Source organism: Tenrec ecaudatus, chromosome 1 (genome assembly GCF_050624435.1).
Source record: "Tenrec ecaudatus isolate mTenEca1 chromosome 1, mTenEca1.hap1, whole genome shotgun sequence".
NCBI lineage: Eukaryota > Metazoa > Chordata > Mammalia > Afrosoricida > Tenrecidae > Tenrec > Tenrec ecaudatus.
The window spans coordinates 123769827-123794748 of record NC_134530.1 but is presented as its reverse complement, the minus strand read 5'-3'; the positions used below and the strand labels follow the sequence as shown (position 1 = coordinate 123794748).

Below are 24922 nucleotides of genomic sequence, written 5' to 3'. Positions count from 1 at the left end.
CCCCCCATCCCCCTGCCCCAGAAGTCCTGCTTTCTCCCATCAGGACCAACTTGGTCAAAGCAGGATGGACACCTGGACGACTCTAAGCAGAGTAAAAAAAATCTCCATAAATATTTCCATTATGTTTCTCTTTGCTTTGGCAGGTATTTGACTATGGTTTGAGACACACATACAGGGTACTTGAAAAAATTTGTGGAAAAATGGAAATTAAGACAATGGAATTTTTCAATCAACAATTTTAAATGCCCCATAGGATACTAAGAGAAAAACAAAAGCACTTTGCACTATCAATCACCCTGCCCTTCTCCTTGCCAGCCACTGTACTCCGAACTTCACATTCCCAACTGTAAGCAAGCACATGTGGAGTGTCATCAAGCACTCGGGAACTTTGTGGTAAGCCCCAGAGATTCCAGGGAGAATAGACCAGTTAGAGGTAGAGAGGGAAGAAACATCCAGAGAAAACATTTTTTAAGAATAACATAATTCACACAAACATGTTTTATAAAATACTTTAAAATGGGTAAACAAAATTCAATGTAAGTGATATTTTGCCATATGACCAATATTCTTATGTAACTTTAGTGTTCAGGAAAGATAATTTTATACCTGTAAAAAGGAAATTACTTCATTTGCTGATAGAATTGTTAGAGCGCTGGCTTCAGAACACCAATCAATCTCATCTTTGGATTCATTTGGCCCCTATCACATCTATTAATTTTAAAACTTGAACCCCCTAAGTACCAGGCTAAAATTGTACTTTTTTCTACATGTTAATGAAGGAAAATATAAAATAAAATCAAGGAAGCTAAAAATCCAATTTTATTTTGGCAGACCTAACTCAAAGGAGATCACACTGCAAGTCCAAAGAAGCATGAGAGGCATCTTCAGTAATCTTACATCTCCAATCATTTTTATACAAAACTGCCATAAGAGCAAACGTTGAAATTTAAAGTAAGTTCCTGGGCGAGACTTGGCGTCTTTCCATGGCCACAGTTACAAAGGATTCACCCCACCACTCTCCACAGTACCGGCATCACAAGTTCCTATCTTTGAAAAACGGATGCAGGAGGGCTCCTTCCGCTGTTATTCTCGATGCTGGATTTAGATCTAGAAGTTTATCAAGCAAGTCATACGCTTCATCAGGCACCTCGTCCCAGCCTTCTAAATTGGGAGTGTCCTTCGCCAAGCGGCTGTCGCAGCCACTGCTGCCCGCTCTGTGCAGCGAGCTCCCCGAGTGCCGGGGCGCTGCATGGCCAGTCTTCTCGGAAAGAGCGGGGTCAGCAGGACCAGGCCTCTGCTTTTCATCTGCTGCCGTGGACATTTTAGAGTCTACACCCCGGAGCCTCTCACAGAGTTTTCTTAAGTCTTGTGCTGGCACTTCTTTGCTACATAAAATTGATTTGCCTAAAGGGAAAAACAGAAAATATCTATTTTGTCATTAAGACATCTGAAGAAGTCAGAAGCCTCACCCACCTGTGATCACAGGTAATGCCTGCTGCTTGAACTACAAAACTGAATAAAGTGAGTGACAGTAACCACAGAGCAGTGATTTACTGAGCTGAGTCCGGATGCGCTGGCTTTAACCATTTCCTCATATCTTAAACTGTCCCTGTTCCTGTCTCCCTCTCCCCCCCACCCCAGTTCACGTCTCTACATTGAAACTGACTAGACAGTTATAAGAACAGCAAGCTTCTGCTTCGAAGACTCCTTTGAGTCCTTTGAGCCTCCCAGTTCAAAAATCACCTGTGAGACCTCTGATAAAGGACTGAATTAATCACCTCAAGCTTCTGTTGTGGATTTGTTACCTTTCTAACCTGTATTGTAGTTGAAGACAAATTATATATATATCTCTTCCTTGCTTACTAGACTGAGTTCTTTGAAGATAGGGCTATTCTATTCATCTTTGAACCCTTAAAAACTAAACACAGGTACATTCTGACATTCAATGTTTGCTACACTAGAAAAAAACCCAGCATTATTTCTGTTATGTCCAGTCTGTGATTTTGTGATTGTGATGAATTTGTTGCAAGTAGGGGGACCGGTTCAACTGTTTTAGTTATACAAACTGGCTTATAAAAGCAGAGCTTTGAAATAATGTTGCCCTGCTCAAAGATGGTACCCAAGTGCTGGGCCCTGAAAGTGTGAAGCTTTCCAGTCCTGCCAATAGGCCAACCTCACGAAAGGGCTCACCGCAGCACTGTGGAGATCCTGTCCCTCACCATCCCATTCAAAGTAGCCGGGCCCTCTTCCCTCATCATTTATCTGGACTGTCTAGCTTGGATCCATAATCAATACTCATGGAAACAGTTCAGAGATCAAAAGACATGTTACATTAACTAAATCTGCTGCACAAGACCTCTTCGATACTATTTGGAGCACGAAGGTGTCCCTGACCCAAGCCATAGTATTTCCATTGCTTCATTTGCAGTGAAAGTTGGACACTGAACAAAGACCAAAGAAGAATGGATGGATGTGAGTGTGGTGCTGGAGAAGAATACTGAAAGTGCCACGGACTGCTAAAAGGACACACTGATCTGTCTGGGAAGAACGGCCAGCGTGCTCCTTAGAGGTAAGGATGGCTAGTTTGTCTTACACACTTGGACATGTTTGGGTGTGAGCTCAGCTCCTGGATAAGGACATTATGCTTGGTAAAGCGGAGGGGCAGCAGAAAAGAATGCCTAAAAGGGGTGGATTGGACTGACACCAAGGCTGCGACTCTGGGCTCAGGCACAGAAAGAATTTTAAGGATGGCACAGTAATTACTGTGCAGTGTTTTGTTCTGTTGCGCACAGGGCTGCAATGGGTTGAAACCAACTTAATGTCACCAACGAGTTATTGGGCAGTTTGATACTTTCACATTTCCAAAGAGTTGGGCCACATAAAATTCTCGGGAAATAATTTAAACTGACCCACTGAATAAAATATGATTTTTTCATAGATTACGGCATGCCAGAATTTTTGGTTAGCTTGGTTTTTCTTTTGAATTTATATGACAAATGGAGTACTTCAAGACAAGCCACCATGGGTCAGTTCCCGTGTTGAGAGCAGCGATGCATGTTAACTACATGACAGGGTGTATGTGCTTGCTAACGCTGGGCATATTACTTGTTTGGCGCATCACTCAGGGTTTAGAGTTGTTGGACTATGGAGCCTTGTGCACTTGGCCCCAAATTATAGCAAGAACTGACTGAAATACCTATGTTAAGTCATACTGACAACGCAGAAACAAGTATTACACAGGCAGTCTACCCCAGGTTATGAACAAGATCCGTTCCTGTGTCTCTAATAATATAGGCACATCATTTTACCCTTAACCTGAGTGTTGAGCCTTTTCAGTGATTTAAAAGCAAGTCATCGTGGTTGTGATACATTGGTTGCAAGCAGGGAATGGCTCAAATGCTTTCTGATAGCAAATCTACATATTAGCGTTTGGAAACAATGTTGCCCTGCTCAAAGACAGCGGCCACTTGCCAGGTTAGGAAGTGTGAAGCTTTCCAATCCGGTCAATAATCCAACCTCTGGAAAGGGCTCGCTGCACCTCTTTGGAGTCTCCTATTCCAGAGTTTCAACTCACAGGATCTCCCGCTCAGATTATTTTGATGAATTACCTAATTGTAAAAATCACAGTCTCTTCTTGATTCACTGTTTGCTATGACAACTGGTTTGAAGCCCTGCATTCAAAGGCCATTAAGTGGGGCGGTAACCTGGGGATTGCCTGTAATACTGGGAAGAGCATCTTGCTAATAAATCTCTAAATCCTTGCCTGCTTGGCATCTAAGCCCTTGCCTGCTTGGTAAGGTACATGGCTCTGGAGGATTTTGTGTCAGAAACTATTTGGTGGTCCTCACTGTAATTTTAACTTCAGGTTTAAAGTCTTCAACAAAGTTCACGGGTGTTAGCTGATAAATGTCATGTGCATAAGTATCAACATTACTTAATACTAGATAAGTTTTCTCATTTGAGAATAAATTATACTCCTCTCAGAATACCACTTCCAAAATACTATTTATTAAAATCATGGGCACTTTCCCCTATGTGCATGAATTATTTCAGCCTATTATTCTCAAATAAAATTTTCTTATAATAGTCACAAGATAAGCGCCTCTGGAGTAATTATGGGTTGAGTGTCCTACACAAACATTTTTTGGTAAGCCTCTATCATGAGGCTTTCTACGCAGCTACCAAAAAGTTTTCCTGGCACATTAAATGGTAGTGGGGCCTAAGCAGGGAAAGCATTCTCCAGTGGTTCTTACCCAGAAATAATTCTTGGTCAAAATCACCACTCCCCACCCCTAATTAACCAGCCAACCCTTCTCAAGACCCTGTTTATCTCCATCTATTTTCCAGAAAAGAGTAGGGTGGGACAATCTTCTGTATTTCTTGGAGTTCTGAAATACACCCCTGGCTAAGACCCGTGGATATAGGGCTGGGCACAAGGCGGTCCAGTGACTCATAAAGCAGCTGACAAAGTTTGTCCCAAAGGGGTGCTCCATGTCGTGTGGGAGCCCGCCGACTCAAAGACGCTGTTGATTGGGATGAGAAGAGGCAGAAAGTTGTATCTTTGACGGCCATGCACAAACCTCATGACTCTGAAATAGGATGTATGTAACCAGTGTCTTTTGTTAACTATGTTACGCCCACTGCTGTAGGTGTCCCGAGACTGTGGTCTGAAGTGTCTGAGCCCAGTGAGTCATTTCCTTGAGGTATAGGGTTATGGCTAAGAAGTTGGTAGAACTTTGCCTGCTATATACTCTGCAATATTCCTGTAATAAATATATTTATAACACAAATGTGTATAACACACAAATGTAGAAATACCTTCTGCCAAACATACATAAACTCCTGGGTATACTATTTGCCTTCCCACGTCTGTTCAGCTTGCACACCCACCTATGTAATGTACTTGTAGATGCTATTACTCTGAGGATTGTGTGTACAATATTTACCTTTGCTGTCTTTTACTCTGTATATCCTAGTCTTGAAACAAACCCCCACGTCGGAAGAGATGACTTCCCACATCTAGTCTTTCCTTACACCAGTAAAGAGAAAGATCAGTGAAGTTCATTGCTCTTTTCTGCTCTCCTAACCCTAAGGTTCCCGACAACCTCATTCACAGTCGATTCACTTCCCCAGTGTTTTCCTTTACATTCTATTGTGAATACTTAACTGTTTATCTGGTATAGACTAAGATAACTGAACGCAGTTAGTGGGGCCCTGATGCTTAATGAACATACACTAAAAAATAAAAGACCATTAAAAAATATTCTGGCAAGAGTGTCATACCACAATCACAAGAAATTAAGCACTATTTTATTCCTTAGTCTTTTGCTTACGAAGATAATTTAAATGCTGTAGAAGTACAGGCCTTGATGACTGATGGTAAATTGTTTCCTTTCACAAATGCGATTTCAGTTCAACCGACTAAGAACCTTTCTACCTACCTACAAGAGCCCTGTATAGGCACAGAATATGTTTCCTTGTAAGGTGAGTTTTGTAATCATTTTGTGAGTGATCTGTGGGAGATACGCGCACCTGGTCTGGTCTGTAGTATCAAAGTGCTTACCGAAAGTCTTAGCAGCCTGGATAGTTTCCCTGGATCCACGAATTGTCATAATTTGGGCCAAAGCTGTTAAGTCATCGCTTGCTTTATAAAATGGATATCGTCCACTAAGCAGAGAAAGGAAGATGACACCTGCAGACCACATGTCAATTGCTGGAACAGAAAACAAGCTTTTCAAACGCCCGGATCCAGTTTGGTGATTTAAATCAACAGTTCTCACTTCAAAATTTCTGATGCCAGGTCAACCCCATCAGAAGTCCTCTCGTCCATGAACAATTTTTCCACAGTCCCTCAGGTTTTGCTCATCGGATTATCTCAAGGATGCTTTGTAGAAAGTTTACTATTACTACACCCACAGGACACCAATCCTGAGCGTGCATCCTGATTCAAGTGTAAGCACACTGGCTGGTTCAGTTTTGGATCACTAGCAAGCTGAGTAAAACACATAGTACAGACATTTCTGTAAAGCTCATGATTCAAGTAGAAAGAAAGATTCATCTATTCAACCAAAACATGTTTATTGGATTATGGCTACATGGTCATCTTTTAAAGTACAGAAAACAAGTTTAAAAAATACTTAATGCTATAATTACAAAATGCAAGCTACAGAAAACAAATGTTAAAAAAACACTACACTAATTCAGTGACTGAAAGTGTCTAAAAAGTTGGAAAGTTGCATTGCTAGAAATGCTTACATAATTAAAATTCGATTAGCATATGTACTTTTATTACAATAGCCAAAGATCAAGAAATAAAATATATTTGGAACCATCAGAATCTGAAATGGGTTCTCTATTTCCAAAGAGCCTTAGTGTCACCATATTTAAAGAGCATCCAGAAAGGTGGTCTCAAGCCCACCAGCTGCTGAAAGATGCTTCCCTAAGTCCATGAAGATGACAACTTTTGAAACCTACAAAGTGGCACTCTGCTCTGTTCCACAGGGACAACTCAATGACAGAGAGTTTGGTTTTTATTCCCAGGGCAACATACCTGTAGTCTGATTGGGGCACTTTGTCAAGACCTCTGGCGCTCTGAATCCTGGTGTCCCTGCCCTTGGGGCAACTTGCTGCCGCCTTAGGATGAAGAAATGAGATTTTCCTAGTCATGTTAAAGTTTAACATTTTAGACTAAAAATAACATGTTTATAATAATACTCAATTCATAGTAAATGTTGCCTTGACCTCTAAATTTAGAAAGCAAATGATAATCCAGTGTGCTGACTATCCTAAATGGTGCTCCCCACTCCAGTTCTGCCCCCTATTAGTTTCCTGGTTTTATTCCAGTTAAGCTTGAAGGTAACTTCCAAGAATAAAAAGACACGACAAGAGCTATAATAGAAAAATAAAATACAAATGGTATCCAGAGGTATAAAAAGTAATTTCTATTTGGGGTGATTAATTACTGGAGTGATAGATTTATTGTGCCAACCTGGCCAATGGGAACATGGGGGATTAATCAGGACACAGTTTGATTGGCGGGCAAAAAGATAAATGGCTCCGTAAGGCCCGCCCCCATCACTCTTGCTCTCTGGTGATAGGACCAGAGTGCTGCTGCTTTAGCTAGTTCTCTGCCTCAATCTGTGTGCTACACTATCTGTGGGCAAGCCAACCCAGGTTGCTAGAGCTTGTGGCTTGAGACGTGCCACCCGGATGTTGGCTGATCTCCCCGAGGAATGATCCCATTATCTTGGGCTCAATGTTGGCTTCTGCCGCTGGCAGATGGGGCACTCAGCAGTGGCAGTGGGCAAGTCAGCCTTGATTAGTAGAAGTCCTGTGTTGCTGCACCCACACATAACCTCCAAGTCTGCAACCATGTCCACTTTGTTCATGTGCCCATAGGGCAACGACAGTGCGTGCCATCTTATTCACTTGTTAAAGTCCTCCTCTTCAGAGGAAAGCCTTTGGTGAACGTTCACTTGAGGCAGGATTATCTCTACTTTCTTGGCCCATTCAGAGAAGTCTATCCACATACTCCTTCCCCACGCCTCCTCCAATTCCCTGACCATCTTATTAAGCCATTAGCCACAGCCCATGAATCAGTACACAATCTCACATTTGGCCATTTCTCCTACAAGGCAAACTGAATGGCCAGGTGCACTGCTCGAAGTTCTGTCCACTGAAGGATTTCCCTTCATCACTGTCCTTTAGGGAGACCCCAGAAAGGGGCTGCAGTGCTGCTGCTGTCCACTTACAAGTGGTACCCGCATACCATGCAGAGCCATCCGTAAACCAAGCATGACTTTTGTCTGTTCCTCAGTCAACTTATCATAAGGAACTCCCCAGGAGGTGATAGGTGCAGACTGGGAGAAGGAAGGCCTCGCGACAAGAGTGGAGACTGTGGGCGTTTGGTCCACTTCTTCATGCAGCTTACTTGTTCCTTCAGGTCCTGCTTTGGCCCGATCTCATATATACCACTTCCATTTAACAATGGTGTGTTGCTATGCACGTCCAACTTTATGATTCCGTGGGTCAGACAATACCCAGTTCATGATGGGCAGCCCAGGCCTCATGGTGACTTGGTGTCCCATGGTGAGACATTCAGTCTCCACTAAGGTTCAATAACAGGCCAACAGCTGTTTTTCAAAAGGGGAGTCGTTGTCTACAGAGGATGGCAGGACTTTACTCCAAAATCCCTATGTTTCACCAATAGGGGCCTACCAAAGATTCCACACTGCATCTCTATCTACGACTGAACCTCTAGCACCATCAGGATCATGTGGCCCCAGTGGCAAAGCAGCTTGCACGGCAGCCTGAACCTGTTGCAGAGCCTTTTCTTGTTCTGGGCCCCACTCAAAGTTGGAGGCCTTTCATGTCACTTGATAAATAGGTACATTGGAGTAGCACACCCATTGAGGGATATGTTGCCTCCCAAATCAGAAGAGACCCACTAGGTGTTGTGCATCCTGTTTAGTTGTAGGGTGGGAGGGGGGGCAGATGCAATAGCTTATCCTTCGCTTTAGTAGGAATGTTTTAACTAAACCTAACTATCACGACGGGTATACTTAATCACTTACACACTTAAATTAACAAGAAAGATTTTATGAGAAGCAAGTCTTAAAGAGGGGAAATTTATGAAGCAAAAAGATAGAGGTGGGAGTGAGAGCTCCACCTCCTGGTTCATCAACTCTCTTGATTTTCACAAAGACAGGGATATAAAGTAAACAACAGCCCACCAGACGGAAAAGATTACATCAGCAAGAAAAATGTGAGAGTGTATGGTTCTAAAATAAGCTATTGCCCCCTCTTAAAATTATTTTCACGTAAAAGCAGTTGTGTACTCCAAAAAGCATATGCATGGCAAATGAACAACTTAAGGGGCAAGCAGGTATGACTTATGAGCCTGTGTAGTTCGGATTTGCCTGTCCCTCCTCACTCAACCTAATCAACTGCTCACCAAATCAATGCACTTGTCAATTCTGTCTAACAACATGCAGGCAATCGTGTATTGTCATCAAAGCACGTTACCTCGAAAGGCATATGCTGCAAACTTTATCTGTTCCAAAGCAGTCGCAGGTCTGGTTAGCTGGGCAAGAAGAGGCAGTTTTCCTCATTACACCAGTGTTCATAACTTTTGTAGAAATAACCTTCTTTTTTGTTGCTAAATTTCTAGAGAGTATATCCACAGTTTTTGACGGCTTCATGAGCTGTAAAAGAAGGGTCTTATTTTCTATTTCCATGACACTTAACATGATGAAACCAGAAGTGGAAGCACAGCTTTAAAAACTGCTGTCTGTGTTATATGACTGTAAAACAACATAGCAGCTATCAATTAACATTTTATGGGATTGCTCAGTGGTTTTCTACAGAATAAACTGACATTCTATTTTACTAATTAGTCCGGACTGGTACGCAAGTTGACTTACACGTGATTACAATTTCCCCTGATACTATTTATAGGTGTATAAAACACTTATGTTCTAGTGTCTAACTCCATTTCAGAACTGTAGACTGCACAATTACATTGGATAAAACCAGTTTTAATTTGTTGCTCATGCTCTCTGGCTGTTACAGAACATTTAAAAACATCTACCATTGATGACAGTTTTGCTAACTTTACCGAAGTTTTCAATGCGAGTAACTGTGATGAGAGAGAGCCAATGATGGCAGGCCTGACTGGACTAAACAGTCTACAAGAGCAACAATAGCTAGCTAACCAAAAATGACGAGAAAATCCGATAAGAATTTAGGAAAGAGCTGGGGAAAATAAAAAAGTTTGACTCAATGCTCAAAGTAGTAATACCTTGTGTCAATGTAAAATTTTCCTCTAAAATCATTACAAAGTGCTAGCCTAGTCTTTACCTAAAGAGTCTTCGGCGCACAGCTGCCTGACTGATCAATGCACTAGGAGCTACATTACTTACTTTCACTGCAGGGCTCTCATGTGAAATGGAGCTGTGTATATTGAAATTTCTTTCTCCAAAAACAGAGCGCTGGACAGAAAGGCCTACATATCCCTCCTACAATACCAACAAAAACAAGGAAAAGAAGGGTTATATCTGTAACGCTTTCTGCCAGCTGTTCTCTGCCACAGTCTTGAAAGAGTTAAGTGACATGAAACAAAAACAGCTGCATCCAAGGCATTCTCAGGCACCGAAACACGTCTGTGGAAGGAGAAAATCGTCCAGACAGAACTCACGCAATGTTATCCTAACCCACAAATACACACACACCTGCAAACACCCAAAAATCGCCTGCATGGATGTGACATTTTGCTGTACAGCTAAAATGGAGATAGACACTTCGGAATTTTTACCCTATTAACTAAGCATTTCCTTTTGCTAGATAATTAATCTGCACCTTATAGCATGCAGGATAAAATGTATTCTTTACCAATTTTGTATACTTTGGTGCTACACAACGACATTATAAATCTATTAAGTAAATCTCAGTCTTGAGGATAAAGGAAAATGATTCAGTACAAATCTTTGGGAAAATTCAATTGACTGTGCACATACTACAAACATTTTTTTAAATCATTTGTAGTATCCTCATATTTTATCACCTTCCATTAGATACAAGAGCACATTTTTTGAAATAACGCTTAGGAAATAAAAGAAGCCGAACCTTTCCATCTTTTCCTTGTTTAGTGTGAACTTGTGCATTTGTGTAGGGCCTTTTAACAACTGCTTTTGCGGTGGGCTGCTGATCCAGCCCTTTAGGTGCTGGGTTGCTCAGTGAAATCTTGTTTCCCGTGATTCTGTGGGACTTATTTTGTGAAGAGCTTTCCTGCTGAGCTTCAGCCTGGACAAGTCTGAGCAGATCTATTTTTGTATCGTGAGTTCCTTGGGCCAAACCAAAGTCTACCAAGGCATACCTGAGAGACAAAATTAAGCAATTTTACTCCTCTGTAACTATTAAAGCTTTAGTGACATCGTATTACAAACTGTATTTATATAGAAATTATAATTTGGGGAGAGGGGAATTAATTAAGAGTTAATCAGATTCCTGGATAAAAAGAAAAATGAGTTTTCCAACAGTTAACTAGGATCACAATTAAAGTAAAATGCAGTGCAATAAAAGAACAAAATCTTTTCCCAGAGATCTGCCACTGACAAGGTAGAAGAGGAAGCACGGTGTTCTGTTTTCTGGTAGTGGCAGAGAGGGTGGAAGAACAGCAAATGATTTCTACTAGAAAAGCAGAAAAGACAATAATAAAATCATGGTTTTCAAATCAGATTTGAAGACAGTAGAAAAAAGCCAAGGATATAAAGGTCAAAAAATGAAAAATAGAGTTATATTCTTATTATACTCAACACAATCCACGATACAATGGGCAACACCTAAATAACGGATCCACATGAAAATGCAAAAACACAACTTCTGTGTTAATATGGAGATTAGTATCATATGGTTAGCATCATAACAATCACCTGGTTAAATCTCGTTTACCAGGAAAGGAAAATGAAGCTCAGAGATCAAGGGCACGGAGAAGGCCAAGTAGAGGCAAGCCCTTTCTCAAGCTCGACCTGGAGCTCAGGGAATTCCCACCGAGCCAGAGCACACGGATGGGATGTCTGGGCGCTGCTGCACTCACACAGTTCTTCCCCTCGCTGCAGTTCCCTTTCCCAACCACCATGACAATTTGGAGGAGGCGCCCCTGGATGCTGCACTGTGTTCTAGTATTGAGACAGGCACCCCCACAGTGTGTAAGAATACTTATTTTCTGGTAACTTTTCATACTTACTTTTTCAGGCGCCTGTTATATAAGAAATTGCTGGGCTTAACATCGCGGTGAACAATGCCAAACTGGTGGATGCGTTTCAAAGCTCTGAACAGATTAAACATATATTCCCGTACTTCTTGGACAGAAAGAGAATTCAAAATGTCCTAAAATAAAGTTTTGAATGAGGTCAAACAATTATTTTCAATGAAATGTTTGGGTAATAAAAATCCAAGCGAGACACACCTACCAAGAAGGACTCATGCTCCAGGTACGGCATAGCAATAACCACATGATCGTTTTTCCTGAAGCAGCATTTGATTCCCATGACATTGTCTTGCCCCCTAGTGGAAGAGTGTAAAAGGAACTTTAGAGAAGAGGTGAAACTTTATGCTTTGCTTTGTTTTTAAAGTAAATGTAGCAGTGCATAAATAATGCTAAACACTAAGTGAAAATCACCACCATATAGGAGATTATATGCATTTAAATGACTTGCATAAGGAGAATCCTTTCTTTAAAATAGCACCACTTATAAGGTTATCACAGTAATTCATGTGTGAGATGCGGAAAGGATGAACTAACTCTAAGAATGAATTATCAGGACATAACAGCAGATACAATCATAACAGTAATTACTGACTGTGAAAGTGGCAAAGAAGTAAGAGGACAGCTGGAAAACGGGGGGCAGCTCATGACAAATGAGAAGTCTCAGACAACGTCTGTATCAAGACAGGAATGACTCCTCGGAGAGAAACCATGTGTAAGACATGGCAGACAATTCTGTGGTTGCCAGTGAACATGAAATGAGAATGCCACTGGAGAGACATGAGAAAACACCTCATGTTCAAATCTGGGCCAGGGAAGCCCAGGGTTGTGACTTGGCAGTGAGGTCACTGAAAGCAGTGGCAAGAGAACAGGAAGCCACACTGGGCCTCTGGAAACCCACTCGAGAGCAGCGAGACATTGAACCAACCTTTCCAAGGTCCGAGGAAAAGTGCTAGCAAATTGGAAACACTGACTGAGCAATGTGTTTGATTCAGGGCAATCTCATCATCTCTGATGAATTACATAAAGCTAGTTACATTCAAATTACCTACCCAGCCACTGTGAGGCACTGAAGTTCAGCAGCAATTCTTACAGGATGACTTGTTGGAATTAAGTGTTTCAGAGCAATTTTCTCTTCAGGGCCTACTTGTAACTGCGCTGTAGCCAAATAAACTGAGCTGAAGGTGCCTGTAAGACAATATTTGACATCTTAAAAAAGTTCATGAAGTGATGCTGAAGCATCCTAAAAACTGATTAAAATTCACAAACCTATAAAAAAGTATTAACATTGAAAATTAGCACAAGCACATCTTTTAAGTATGGGGGTGCTGAGATGGAATCAACGCCTTAGTAGTGTGTTTGGGTGGCTGCTTGGCTCTCTTGGGCTTCATGTTTCAAGAGCACATTTTTTGAAATAACACTTAGGAAATAAAAGAAGCCGAACCTTTCCATCTAACTACAATGGAGAAAGAAAGAAAAAGATGTGACCTCATTGACCGAACAGGCTCATCTGACTCTTCACTTTTCATTTTAAAGAATGATTAGTTGCCATAAGACATTGTTTGTATATTAATACAATAAAGGGAGACTGCTCATTTTTTATTATATTTCTTCATTCCTTATAGAAAAAAAGGAACATGCTCATATGCCATGGTATTAATATTTTAAGAAGAATAAGGGGGTGCATTCTTCAATAAGAAACAATAAGGAAAATAGTAAGGGAAAAAGCTAGCAAAAATAAAATACATCCTGAAATTACCTTCTCCAATTTTTTCCTTGATCTTAAACACATTACCAAGCTGTGGTACAGCTTCATAGAGTTTCTCAATATCTTTTTTAACACCTATAAAGAAAAATTTATAGTGATTATTAATGAGAATGTTAAAGTTTTAAGAACTTGATGAAATGCATTCTTAAACATGACAAATCAATCACAAATAAAGTTTCTGTAAGCCTTGAAACCATTACGAGAATAATTAATACACCATGTTGCTGGAAGAAGCACACCAGCCTGTGTTATCACGAGGTATCGAAGGGATCAGGTATCAGGCATCAAAGAACAAAAAATCATTGTGAATGAGGGGGGAGTACAGATTGGGAACCCAAAACCCATCTGTAGGCAAGTGGACATCCCCTTACAGAAGGGTTGTGGACAGGAGATAAGCCAGTCAGTGTGCAGTGTAGCAACCATGAAATATACAACTTTCCTCTAGTTCCTAAATGCTTCCTCCTCCACCCCCCCCCCCCAACTATCACAATCCCAATTCCACCTTACAAATCTGGCTAGACCAGAGGATGTACACTGGTACAGATAGGAACTGAAAACACAGGGAATCCAGGACAGATGATCCCTTCAGGACCAGTGCTGAGAGTGGCAAAACTGGGAGGGTGGAGGGAGAATGCGGTAGAAAGGGGTAACCGATTACAAGGATCTACATATAACCTCCTCCCTGGGGGATGGACAACAGAAAAGTGGGTGAAGGGAGACATCGGACAGTGTAAAATATGACAAAATAATAATTTATAAATTATCAAGGGTTCATGAGGGAGGGGGAAGCGGAGAGGGAGGAGAAAATATGAGGAGCTGATATCAAGGTTCAAGTAGAAAGTAAATGTTTTGAGAATGATGATGGCAACAGATGTACAAATGTGCTTGTCACATGGGATGTATGGATGGGTTCTGATAAGAGTTGCATGAGCCCTCAATAAAATGATTTAAAAAAAGATTTATAGTCTTGACTAACTTATGTAGGGTCCAATGAGGCCAAATCATCTCGTTGGCAGATTTGGTTTTCAGGTTTATCACTGATATGCAACAGTTTATGTATCACGAAAAAGGTCAATTGACATATCAGGGCTTAACAGGTTTTAAGGAGGAAAGAAATGCTAAAGAAAAGAAGAGGAAGGAAGAAATTGTAGATTTATTTTTACTGCAAGAGGATTAGCTGGTCTTTTTTGTAACCTACATCTGGACTTCCAATGATTGAAAATATGGACCTAAATACTGAGTGCCTTGCTACAGGCAATAGATTCAGGAAGAACTGAGGTGTTACCACAAAATATATGAAGAAAAAAAGGACCACTGGAAGACACACAACTCACACTAATTTTTGAAACTAAAAAAGAATCCCTATCTTCAGGGATAAAACAGATGACGCAGAACCTTCTGCAAACTTACACTTACAAAACACCATCACCAAACTCCTCTTCTTCATCAGACAATTTTTATGATCTGTGTATTTTCTAAGGGTAGTAAAATACATCGATAAATTTATATGTAATGTCTCCAACCCCACCGATAAACATTGGATTTATAGATACTTAAAAAGTAATAGTGGAAACTAAAAAAATAATAATAATAAAGGGGTCCTTGGCTTATATCAGAACTGACATCCTAAGTGGGAACCTTGTCATACAATAAAAGAAAAAATAAGCAATAGTGACAAGAAATGTTGGAAAGAATGTGGGGAAACACGATCACTCAAACACTGCTACTGGGCATGTGAAATAGAACCATCATTCTGGAAGAGCTTGGCAGCTTATTTGTTTAAATAGATAAACAAATATCATATGACCTAGCCATTGCACTTTGGGGAACTTGTCTTGTGGGAATGAAAACTTGTATTTACAAAGAAACCGGGTACATGAAAATTCATAGTAACATTTCTCATAATAGCCCAAACAAGAAATAACCCAGATGCCCTTTAATGTGTAAATGATTAAATACACTGCACATGTCCATACCATGGCCTACTACGTAGCAAAAAAAAAAAAAGATAAATACAACCACCTGTATGACTCTCCAGAGAATTACTTTTCTTTTTAATGAATCATTTTCTTGTTGTTCACTTGTCCCTGGGTATGTTGGCTCCCTCCTTTCTCCCACCTCCTCCTCTCCTACCTACCCCCAGAGCCGACGGCTCCTTTGTTTTCTCATGTTCGGTTATCCTACCTATCCTATCATGCAGAAATATGAGAAAACGAAAAAAGGAAAAAAGAGAAGAGAAAGGAACACACACACACACCCCTGGAAAGATTTCTCTCAAGTTGTCTCCCCCAAATATATGCCAAACCCAAGACGCTGCTGGCTATACATGGTAAATGACTGGACACTAGGAGGTCAAAACAACAGTAGGTTAGAGGTTATTCTCCCTAAGGGTTATCAGCCATCTAGAGCAGGGGTGTCAAACTGGCAGTTCTTGGGGCCGCATGCAGCCCCAAAAGTAATTTTTTGTGGCCCACAATGCTCCGAAATAAAATGAAAAAAAAAATGCTATGAAGAAAATAATGCTAAGGGGAGACCGAGGCAATACTGTATACACAATTCCCTTGTTACATTTTATTTCAGAGCATCGTGGGCCACAAAACATTACCTTGGGGGCCACATGCCAGTTTGACACCCCGGATCTAGAGCAACCAGACTAAATAGTCAGACTCACCCCAAGTAGGGTCACTCCCTTCTGATCAGGATAGTGACTGTCCCTCTAGGGCGAGCCCGAAGGCAAGGTCGGGACCATTCAAGGATGACTAAGGTTAGACTACAATCTTGAGTCTATGGTCCCCCCATTTTGCCACATATGTACCTATTCCCTCCCTTTCCTGTTGCGTGCACACCCCTAGGTCACCCCCCTCCTATTGTTTGTATTGCCTATGTTACAACCCCTTCCTATAACGTAGGTCTTTACCTGTAATTAAGAGGCTTGCATGCCCCCAAAGATATATAAGCGTTGGTTAGAAATAAATGGAGCTCTCTCCTGCCCTCTCGTTTCCTACCTCCGCATGTACCACCAAGAGGAGCTGAGGTGAGCATGCTACCATGAAATGTGTCTGACTTCTCTTACTCTCTCTCCTATTCTCTGACTTTATTATAATCTTTATATATCTTAACAATTGCACCTATGATATAGTTGTGAGGGGCTAGCCCTCCCTCCCAAAACCCACCCCACTATAATTGGTTCCAGGTCTGTCTGCTGACCCTTTCAAATGTTTTCCAATGGGTTTCCAATGTGGTTTGTTGAAGTGTCATGCCCTGCCCATTGATTCCAACTTCTATTTTCGGGATGCCTTGGGTACTTCATTGTCTTGTTCCCCTTGTTGTTCTGCTGCGCTCCCTTGTGTTTTGCTCTGGCGTGTGCATGTAGGGGGTGGGGTGGGGGTGTCAGACCAGGCACAGTTCCCAGTCTGTGTCTCTAGTGTTGTCCCCTGTAGCCCCATGGGTCAGTGAAGAGGCGTTTTGTCTCATGGTGGGGCCAGCTCTGCAGTCCTCTCTGTGCATTGGATGCTCTGAGCAGGAATGTCGTCCTTGATGCTTGGTGAGCCACATTGCGGTCAACTCAGAGAATTACTTTGAGTGTGTGGGGGTGGGGTGGGGATGGGGGGAGTAATCCCCAAAGGTCACATAATATCTATTTCTATATATTAGTCATGAAATGACAAGGTTATATACATGAACGGGCTGGTCAAGGTTTAACAAAGGGGTGAGGGCAGGAGAGAAGGGGCTGGGCCTGTTCTTCATCTTGACTACACAGACATGGCTGTTTCACTGTGCTTCCAAGGAGTGTGCATTTTGGTTTTTATTTACAAATGGAAGCTTTGTGGTAACTGCTTCAAGCAAGTCTATCAGCACCATTTTTTTCCAACAGGCTGTGCTAATTTCATGTCTCTGCATCACATTTGGGTAATTCTCCCAGTATTTCAAACTTTTTATGGTGCTATTGCATTTACAGTAGACTGCAGTACAGGGCAAGCACACTTTGTAAAAAGTATTGACATTTACTTCATGTGCCTTACAATTCAGTCGTATACATCTACTACAAAGAGTTGTATAATTACCACCACAATCAATTTTAAACAACTTTTATATGCACTGGGAAACAAAACAAAAAAATTGTGATTTGCATTATTGTAACATTTGCTTATTATGCTTTCTGGAACTGAATCTATTTCATCTTTGAGGTATGCCTGAACTGATATCAACCACATACTAGCACACACAGTGCCATCCAACAGACTCTAGCTCAATGAGGAAGGTAAATTAAAAAAAAAGATAAAAATAATTTGTGCTTTGATCACTAGATGGCTTGACATAAACTTGAAACATCCCCCCACCCCACGTCACCCCTCAAGACATAGCCCTTGGATACCCTAAAATGAAAGCTCTTGGAAATGTTAAATCTGTGTGACAAAAATCTAAGAACCAAAACACAAAGGAACTTCAAAAAGTTTGTAGAAAAATAGAATTAAAAGCGGATGGAATTATCCACAAACTTTTTGGAAACCCCCTCATATCTATACAACTTCAATAATTTAATAAGGGCAGCAAACAACCCAGTTAATAAATGGGAAAAGAACTTGGAACACATTTCACCAAAGAGGACTTTCAAATGGCCACCAAGCACAAGAAATCATGCTCAGCATCATTAGTTATCAGACATACAAATAAAAATCACTAGCATTATCACTTGGAAGGATAAGACTTAAGTTGGCAAGGATGCCACGGAACTAGCCTCTTTCCTGCCGATGGGAATGTAAATGGTGCAGTCATTGCAGGGGTGGGGACAGAGGTTTCAGTCTGGCTGGTCCTCATCAAACTCAAATGACCCAGCACTCCCACTCTTAGGTACATAACCAAATGGCAGCAGAAAAGCGCACCATGGTCAAAAGCTGCCAAATACCACCACAAGCAGAAGCAAAGAAATAAGAACTGCATTTGGTGAAAGAGCCTGAAAAGTCTTAGCTCAAACCAAAATTCACTGCCATCAAGTTGATGCTGACTCACAGGACCCCTATGGGCAGGGTAGAATTGACCTTGTTTCTGAGACTGGAACTCTTTATGGGAGTAGAAAGCTCCTTCTTTCTCCTGCAGGTCGGCTGGTGGTTCTGAACTGCTGACCTTGGGAGTTGTCACCCAACTGGTAACACACCACCACCAGGGCTCCACAAGCTAAACAAGCTAAGAACATATGCATGAGGGCCTACTTTCTATTTTGAAACTTTATGCAAATTTTATGTTTTGTTACACAATATATCCAAGTTCACTTATAGTCACCTGTTTCCCATTTCCATCTTTGCTTACCCAGTGTATTTCCAACAAGCAGCCACAGTGGCCTTGTTAAAACTAAGTCACCATGTCACTATTTTGCTCAAACTCTTTAATGGCTCCCCATTTAACTCCAAACAAAAGCCAAGGAACCTGCATTAACTCCCATCACTGTCACCCACAGGGACTTTTGCACCTGCTGTTCCCACCACTTGTAACGTTCGGTCCTCGACAGCTGCACAGCTGACTCCTTCCCACCCTCAATCCTAGTTCAAATGCTACCCTATCTAAGTCTTCCATGCCCAACCACCTCCTGGAACACTGCCCTTTCCTTCTGTATTTTCTTCATAGCACTAATCACCTTTGAATATACTTTTTCCCCTTTACATGTTACTACGATTTTTCTCTCCACTGAACTGCAGGCATCAATTTCTATCGTATACACTGTTTTTTTTCCCTACACTTTGGAAACTGCCTGCAAATAACAGACATTTATAAGCATTCATCAAATAAGTGTTTTAATTATTTACCATTTATTCTTGATGTTGTATACTATCCAATTTATACCTTGTTTAATTAGGAAGATCATTTAAGTTAGACCAAATCTAGAAACTCCATCCACTTCAGAAGCCTGGCCTAAAGACTTTTATTCCAGCTCAAAAGGACAGAGAAATGCACTATGTATGTGTGCAATTTATACTTCAGTTTTCTACTGAGCATATCATTGTCACTTACTAAACGTAGTACTCAGCATACAGCAGATACTAAAAACAACAAAAACTTGTTGTAGGCCCACAGATAGGATAAAAGAGTTATGAAAATATCCCCAAACCATCCATTCTTCTAGGTATTTTAATGCTTATTAGTTTATTCACCGGATAAAAGTTTAGCTCTTATTAAAGGTTACATAGAAATAACCATATGAATAAAATTTCAATGTATTTTATAAGTTAATATAAAAAATAAAATTTATAAGTTATATTTCTATAAAGTATATTTTTATAAGTTAAAAAATCCAAAGACACTATTTATAATGTTCAATGATCCTTTACATAATAGCCACAAAATTTTTGAGATGGAATTTATCTGACTTTCATGAAGAAGGTCAGAGTAACACTTTTCTGGAGATAAAATTAGAATCCAGTCAGACGGACAAACCGATCTGCCTTGGAAGAGGAACGTCCAAAGTTCTCCCTAGAGGCCAGGATGGCAAGACTCTTTTTTACATACTTTGGACATATTGTCAGGTGAGCCCAGTCCCTGCAGAAGGGCATCATGCTTGGAACAGAAGAGGGGGAGTGACAAAGAGGAAGGCCCTCAAAGAGATGGGTCATAGTGGCTCAAGAAGAGGAGCCATTGAGAGGACAGCACCGGACTGAGTAACATCCTGCTCTTTTGTGCGCATGGTCACTAGGCTTCAGAACGAGCTCCATGGCACCTAACAACAATGGCAGTGCGAGGGTAAGAGCCCCGGCTGCACAGTGAGTTCTGATTTCGGCTGCCAACCACAAAGTCAACAGTTTGAACCCACCAGCTACTCCTCAGGAGAATGATGGAGCGTTTTGCTGCCATAAAGATTTACATCCTCAGAAACCCCAAGAAGCGGTTCTACTTACAGGGTCGCTAGGAGTCAGAAAAGACTCAAAGGCAATACTTTGCTGATTTTTAGTAGAGTATACAAGAGGAACTCAAATGTAGAAAAGAAGTGAAAGTAGTTAATTTAGGTAAGAAATCTCATTAATTCAGGAGTAATGTAGTAGTAAGAATAGGGAAACCATGAAGGAAGATAAAGCTAGTGACTGGTCTAGGAAAACAAAAATATTAAAACTCCATTGACAACTCTAACATTTTAATCACAGGTCACTGGGCTATACCCCAAATTAGGGAGGCCAGGAAAGGAATGCATTTTGAAACTGAAGAGAAGTATACTTTTAGTCAGAAACCATAACGTAGCAGTGACAGAGCACCCAAATGAATACATTGTGCAAAACATTAAAGTCACAAAACAAAGATGGAAAAGATTCCTCTATTTAACAACTACTTAGTGAATGCCTACTGGACTCCAGGCACTGTATGAGAAGAAGAATGAAAGTGGACATTTTAGTGTATAGGGTCAGATTAGGTCTGGCCCTCTCCTCCTCACCCCAAAATCTGGGTTAAACAATGTTTCCTAGTGAACACTGAGCTATAACACTATTGTGAGCTGCCATAAGAGATTAATGGCAAATTGTCTCCCAACATGTAAAAGGTGTTCAATTATGAAGTTTATCCCGCCATGACTGCTGAAGACAAAATGGGTGCATAAACAAATGTGGTGAAGAAAGCTGATGGTGCCCAGCTATCAAAAGATATCGTGTCTGGGGTCTTAAAGGCTTGAAGATAAACTAGCGGCCATCTAGCTCAGAAGCAACAAAGCCCACATGGAAGAAGCACACCAGCCTGTGTGATCACAAGGTGTCAACGGGCTCAGATATCAGGCATCAACGACTCAGAACAAAAAATCCTATCGATGTGAGTGAGGGGGACCCTGGAGTGGAGACCCAAAGCCCATCTGTAGACAACTGGACATCCCCTTACGGAAGGGTCACAAGGAAGAGATGAGCCAGTCAGGGTGCAGTACAGCATCGATAAAACATACAACTTTCCTCTAGTTCAGTGGTTCTCAACCTTCCTAATGCAGAGACCCCTTAATACAGTTCATGTTGTGGTGACCCCCAACCATGAAATTTATTTTCGTTGCTACTTCTTAACTGTAATTTGTCTACTGCTATAAATTATAAAGTAAATATCTGATATGCAGGATATATTTTCATTGTTAACAACTGAACATAATTAAAGCATGGTGATTAATCACAAAACAATATGTAATTAGTTATATATTACGAAATATTTAATGTGCTTTCTGATGGTCTTAGGCAACTCCTGTGAACGGGTCAAGACCCACAGGTTAAGAACCGCTGCTCCAATTCTTTAATGTTTCCTCTTCCCTTCACTATCATGACCCCAATTCTACCTTACAAATCCAGCTAGACCAGAGCATGTATACAGGTACAGATCAGAGACTGAAACACAGGGAGTCCAGGACAGATAAAACCCTCAGGGCCGAAAATGAGAATAGAGATACCAGGAGGATAAGGGGGAGGTGGGGGAGACAGTGGGACTATATCATAAGGATCGACATATAAACCCCTCCCAGGGGGACAAACAATAGAAAAGTGGGAGAAGGGAGAGAGAATGATGTAAGATATGAAAATAATAATTTAAAATTTATAAATGACTCATAGGGGAAGGTGGGGGGAGGGAAAATGAGCTGATATCATGGGCTCAAGTAGAAAGAAAATTACTTGAAAATGATGGCACCATATGTACAAATGTGCCTGACATGTGGATCAATGTGTGGATTGTGATAAGAGCTGTAAGAACCCCAATAAAAGTATTTAATAAATTAAAAGAAAGTTTAGTGGGTATTAATAACAGAAATGTTCAGATAAGATCAGATCTTTTCTCACCCCCAAAGCAGTTAAGACTGGTTGGAGATGACCCCATCTATTAAAGAGAGTGGCAATCATATAAATTACACAGCAATGCATTTCTAAATAAAATCTAAGTTTTGTTAGTTGCCTTAGTTCAGTCCCTGACTCATGCAAGCAGACTGACGTAAAACAAAATGCTCCCAGTGATTGGTTGTAGATGAAGCTGCTGTGATCCAGATGGTTTTTTTATTGGCTGACTTTCCAAAGTAGATTGACAGGCGTTTCTTTCTAGTCTGTTTTAGTCTGTAAGCTCTGCTGAAAACTGTTCAGCTTCACAATAGCAAGCTTCCACCACACCCATTAGTGGTACTCCATTAGGTATAAACTGAACAAGGGTTTCCTGCACAGAAGACAAGAATTATCACAGAACCACCATTGGGGTTGGGGGTGCTTTACTACAGCGACAAACAATTCAAGCATTGTGCCACTGAATTCTGCCTTTGAATGCTTTGGTGAAGATCCCTCCTGGGTCAAGTTTAAAGCAATGTGAATAGAAGAGATAAGAATCATAGGTCTCCCAAAAGAAACTCACTCACTGCCATTCAGCCTGCTCTGAGCAACCCTGTAAGTAGACAGTAATGTGGAACTGCCCCAGCCGGTTCTGGGGGCTCTAATCCTTTGCAAAGCAGAAAACCTCAACTTTCTGGGTGGGCCACTAGTGGATTGTAACTGCTGACCTAGTCCTTACCAGTAAGGCACTCGCCACCAGGGCTCCTAAACATAGACTAGGAGAAAAATTCTGGGCTGGGCTTTAACAAACCTGGTGTTATTAAGCAGTCGCTAATGTGAAGACTCTAGTAATTTCATCTGTAAAATGACAAGGCTGGCCTACAATCTTCTTTCTAGACTGCGACCCAACCCTAAATCTACGTCTTGTAAGCTTTGGTAACTTGTAGAATGTTCCTGTTGACATACAACTCACAGGGACGATTTGAGATGTTATTTAAAGAAACAGAAACGCCGTAATCGCTGCTTCTAACTGCATCTTTAGAATGAAACACATACCTGGAAGTTTAACGCTCAGCTCGTGTTTTTTTAAGGAGCCATCAGCCCGGAGACGGTCACCCGGGGGAGAGAAAGCCTTTGGCTCCTCCATCTCGACCCCCAAAGAGGCTTCCATCACAAAACAGAGTTGCAAAGTGCCAGCTTGGGGGTGACGTCCACAGGGGGAACAAAGTAACTGTGAAAATTAGAATGCTGGAGAAGAGAAGTTTTAATCACTCACGGAAGCAAACACTAAAAAAAATTTAAAAAAAAAAAAAGGCACTCTCTTCAAAGGGGCAAGTACTGTAAACCCGCCGTCGGCTCAAATCCTCAAAGGAAGGAAGGACCACGGAGCAGTTGGGAAGGATTCCGTCTGCTTCGCGCAGCACCTCCGGAGACGCCGGCGGGGGCCGCGGAACAATGTCCCGGCGGGGGAGCGGGTCCCGGGCTGGCGGGGGCGGGAAGGCGGGGCGGGGCGGGGCCGGGGGGTGCGCCGGCAGGTGGGACCGAGGGGGATCCTGCGCGACCACTGAGGCGCGCGCCAGGAGTGCCGTCGCGAGCGCCGGCGGCGGGAGGAAGGGGAATGAATGGACGCCCGCGGGCCCGAGCGCGGCGGGCCGACCTCCCCCGCCGGAGCCGCGCGGAATACTGGATGCGCACGCGCGCGCGCCTTCCCGCCGCCGGCCGGCGGGGCCCTTCCCAGGGGCCGGAGCGGAGTCACGAATTCCGAATCCAATTCTAGTACCTCAGAATCCCGCGTCATAGAACAAACGGCCGGAAACTCACGGTTTCGGGGAGCAAGGCTTCAGTGGCTCCCCAGGCGCCCGGGGCGCGGGCTCCAAAACCCCTCCCCCACTGAGGGCGCCAAGCGCGCCTGCGCACGCCGCCCCGCCGCTTCCCACGGTTCCGGCGCGCCCGGCGGCCTCCGCGCCTGCGCACAGCACTGAGGCCCGGCTCCGACGCCGTGGCGCCTGGCGGCTCCCTGGCGCTGCCCTTGTGAGGCTAAAATCCGAGCTTGATCCTTTACTGAAAACAGAAGAGCGCGCCATACTAGTAAGGGCCCAACACTATTTCAGGAAAGGTGGTAGTTTAGAGAACGGAAAGCCTTAGCCCCGGGCCCATTGCTCCGCACTAGCCGCCAAGACCTTGGGCTGTGGGAGGGGGCCAAGGCTAGCGCGTTCTCCTTTCTTTTCATGGAGTGCCCGCCTCTCCTCTCCTCTCAAGTGCTCCGACTTAAAGGGAGTTGCTGATCGTTTATGACTGACTATGCACAGCAGTGATCAAGGCAGCCTACTTTCGATCGTTACGCAGTCATGTCCGTGAGTAAGACAGACAAAAGCGTGCGCTTCATGAGGCTGTTTCAGTGAGGCAGTGACAGATCAATGACCAAGATGCAATGGTGATTGTCCCCCAGGGAAAGCTTAGCGATGCACCAGGGCAGAAAGACTTATTTTGAAGAATAAAAGATGCTCGAGGGGAGTAATGGAAAACAGAAACAGCATGGTATGTAGGGTGGTTGTTGTAGAGGAAAGGATGTTTGTCTTGACTTGTCAGACAACTTGACCTTGTCAGCTACCTATGATAATGAGAATGATCTGGTAG

At 42.2% G+C, this 24922-nt stretch overlaps 1 protein-coding gene across 3 annotated transcripts; it reads right to left on the bottom strand.

Annotated features, from left to right (window-relative positions):
- CDC7 (cell division cycle 7) lies at positions 1–24214 on the bottom strand. 3 transcript variants are annotated; one of them, XM_075558357.1, is made up of 12 exons: positions 24107–24214; positions 23342–23533; positions 13524–13607; positions 12817–12952; positions 11970–12063; positions 11744–11886; positions 10624–10873; positions 9921–10016; positions 9025–9203; positions 6551–6633; positions 5564–5713; positions 2–1404 (listed from the first exon to the last, which is right to left on the bottom strand). In XM_075558357.1, exons 2-12 carry the CDS (start codon positions 23454–23456, stop codon positions 1034–1036), a joined length of 1701 nt encoding a protein of 566 aa, XP_075414472.1. In that variant the 5' UTR covers positions 23457–23533; positions 24107–24214; the 3' UTR covers positions 2–1033. The 3 variants fall into 3 exon arrangements, with proteins under 3 accessions (XP_075414476.1, XP_075414472.1, XP_075414471.1); XM_075558356.1 differs by having other exon boundaries at positions 24066–24186; XM_075558361.1 differs by lacking the exon at positions 9921–10016 and having other exon boundaries at positions 1–1404; positions 24066–24186.
- Between the last annotated feature and the right edge of the window lie 708 nt (positions 24215–24922).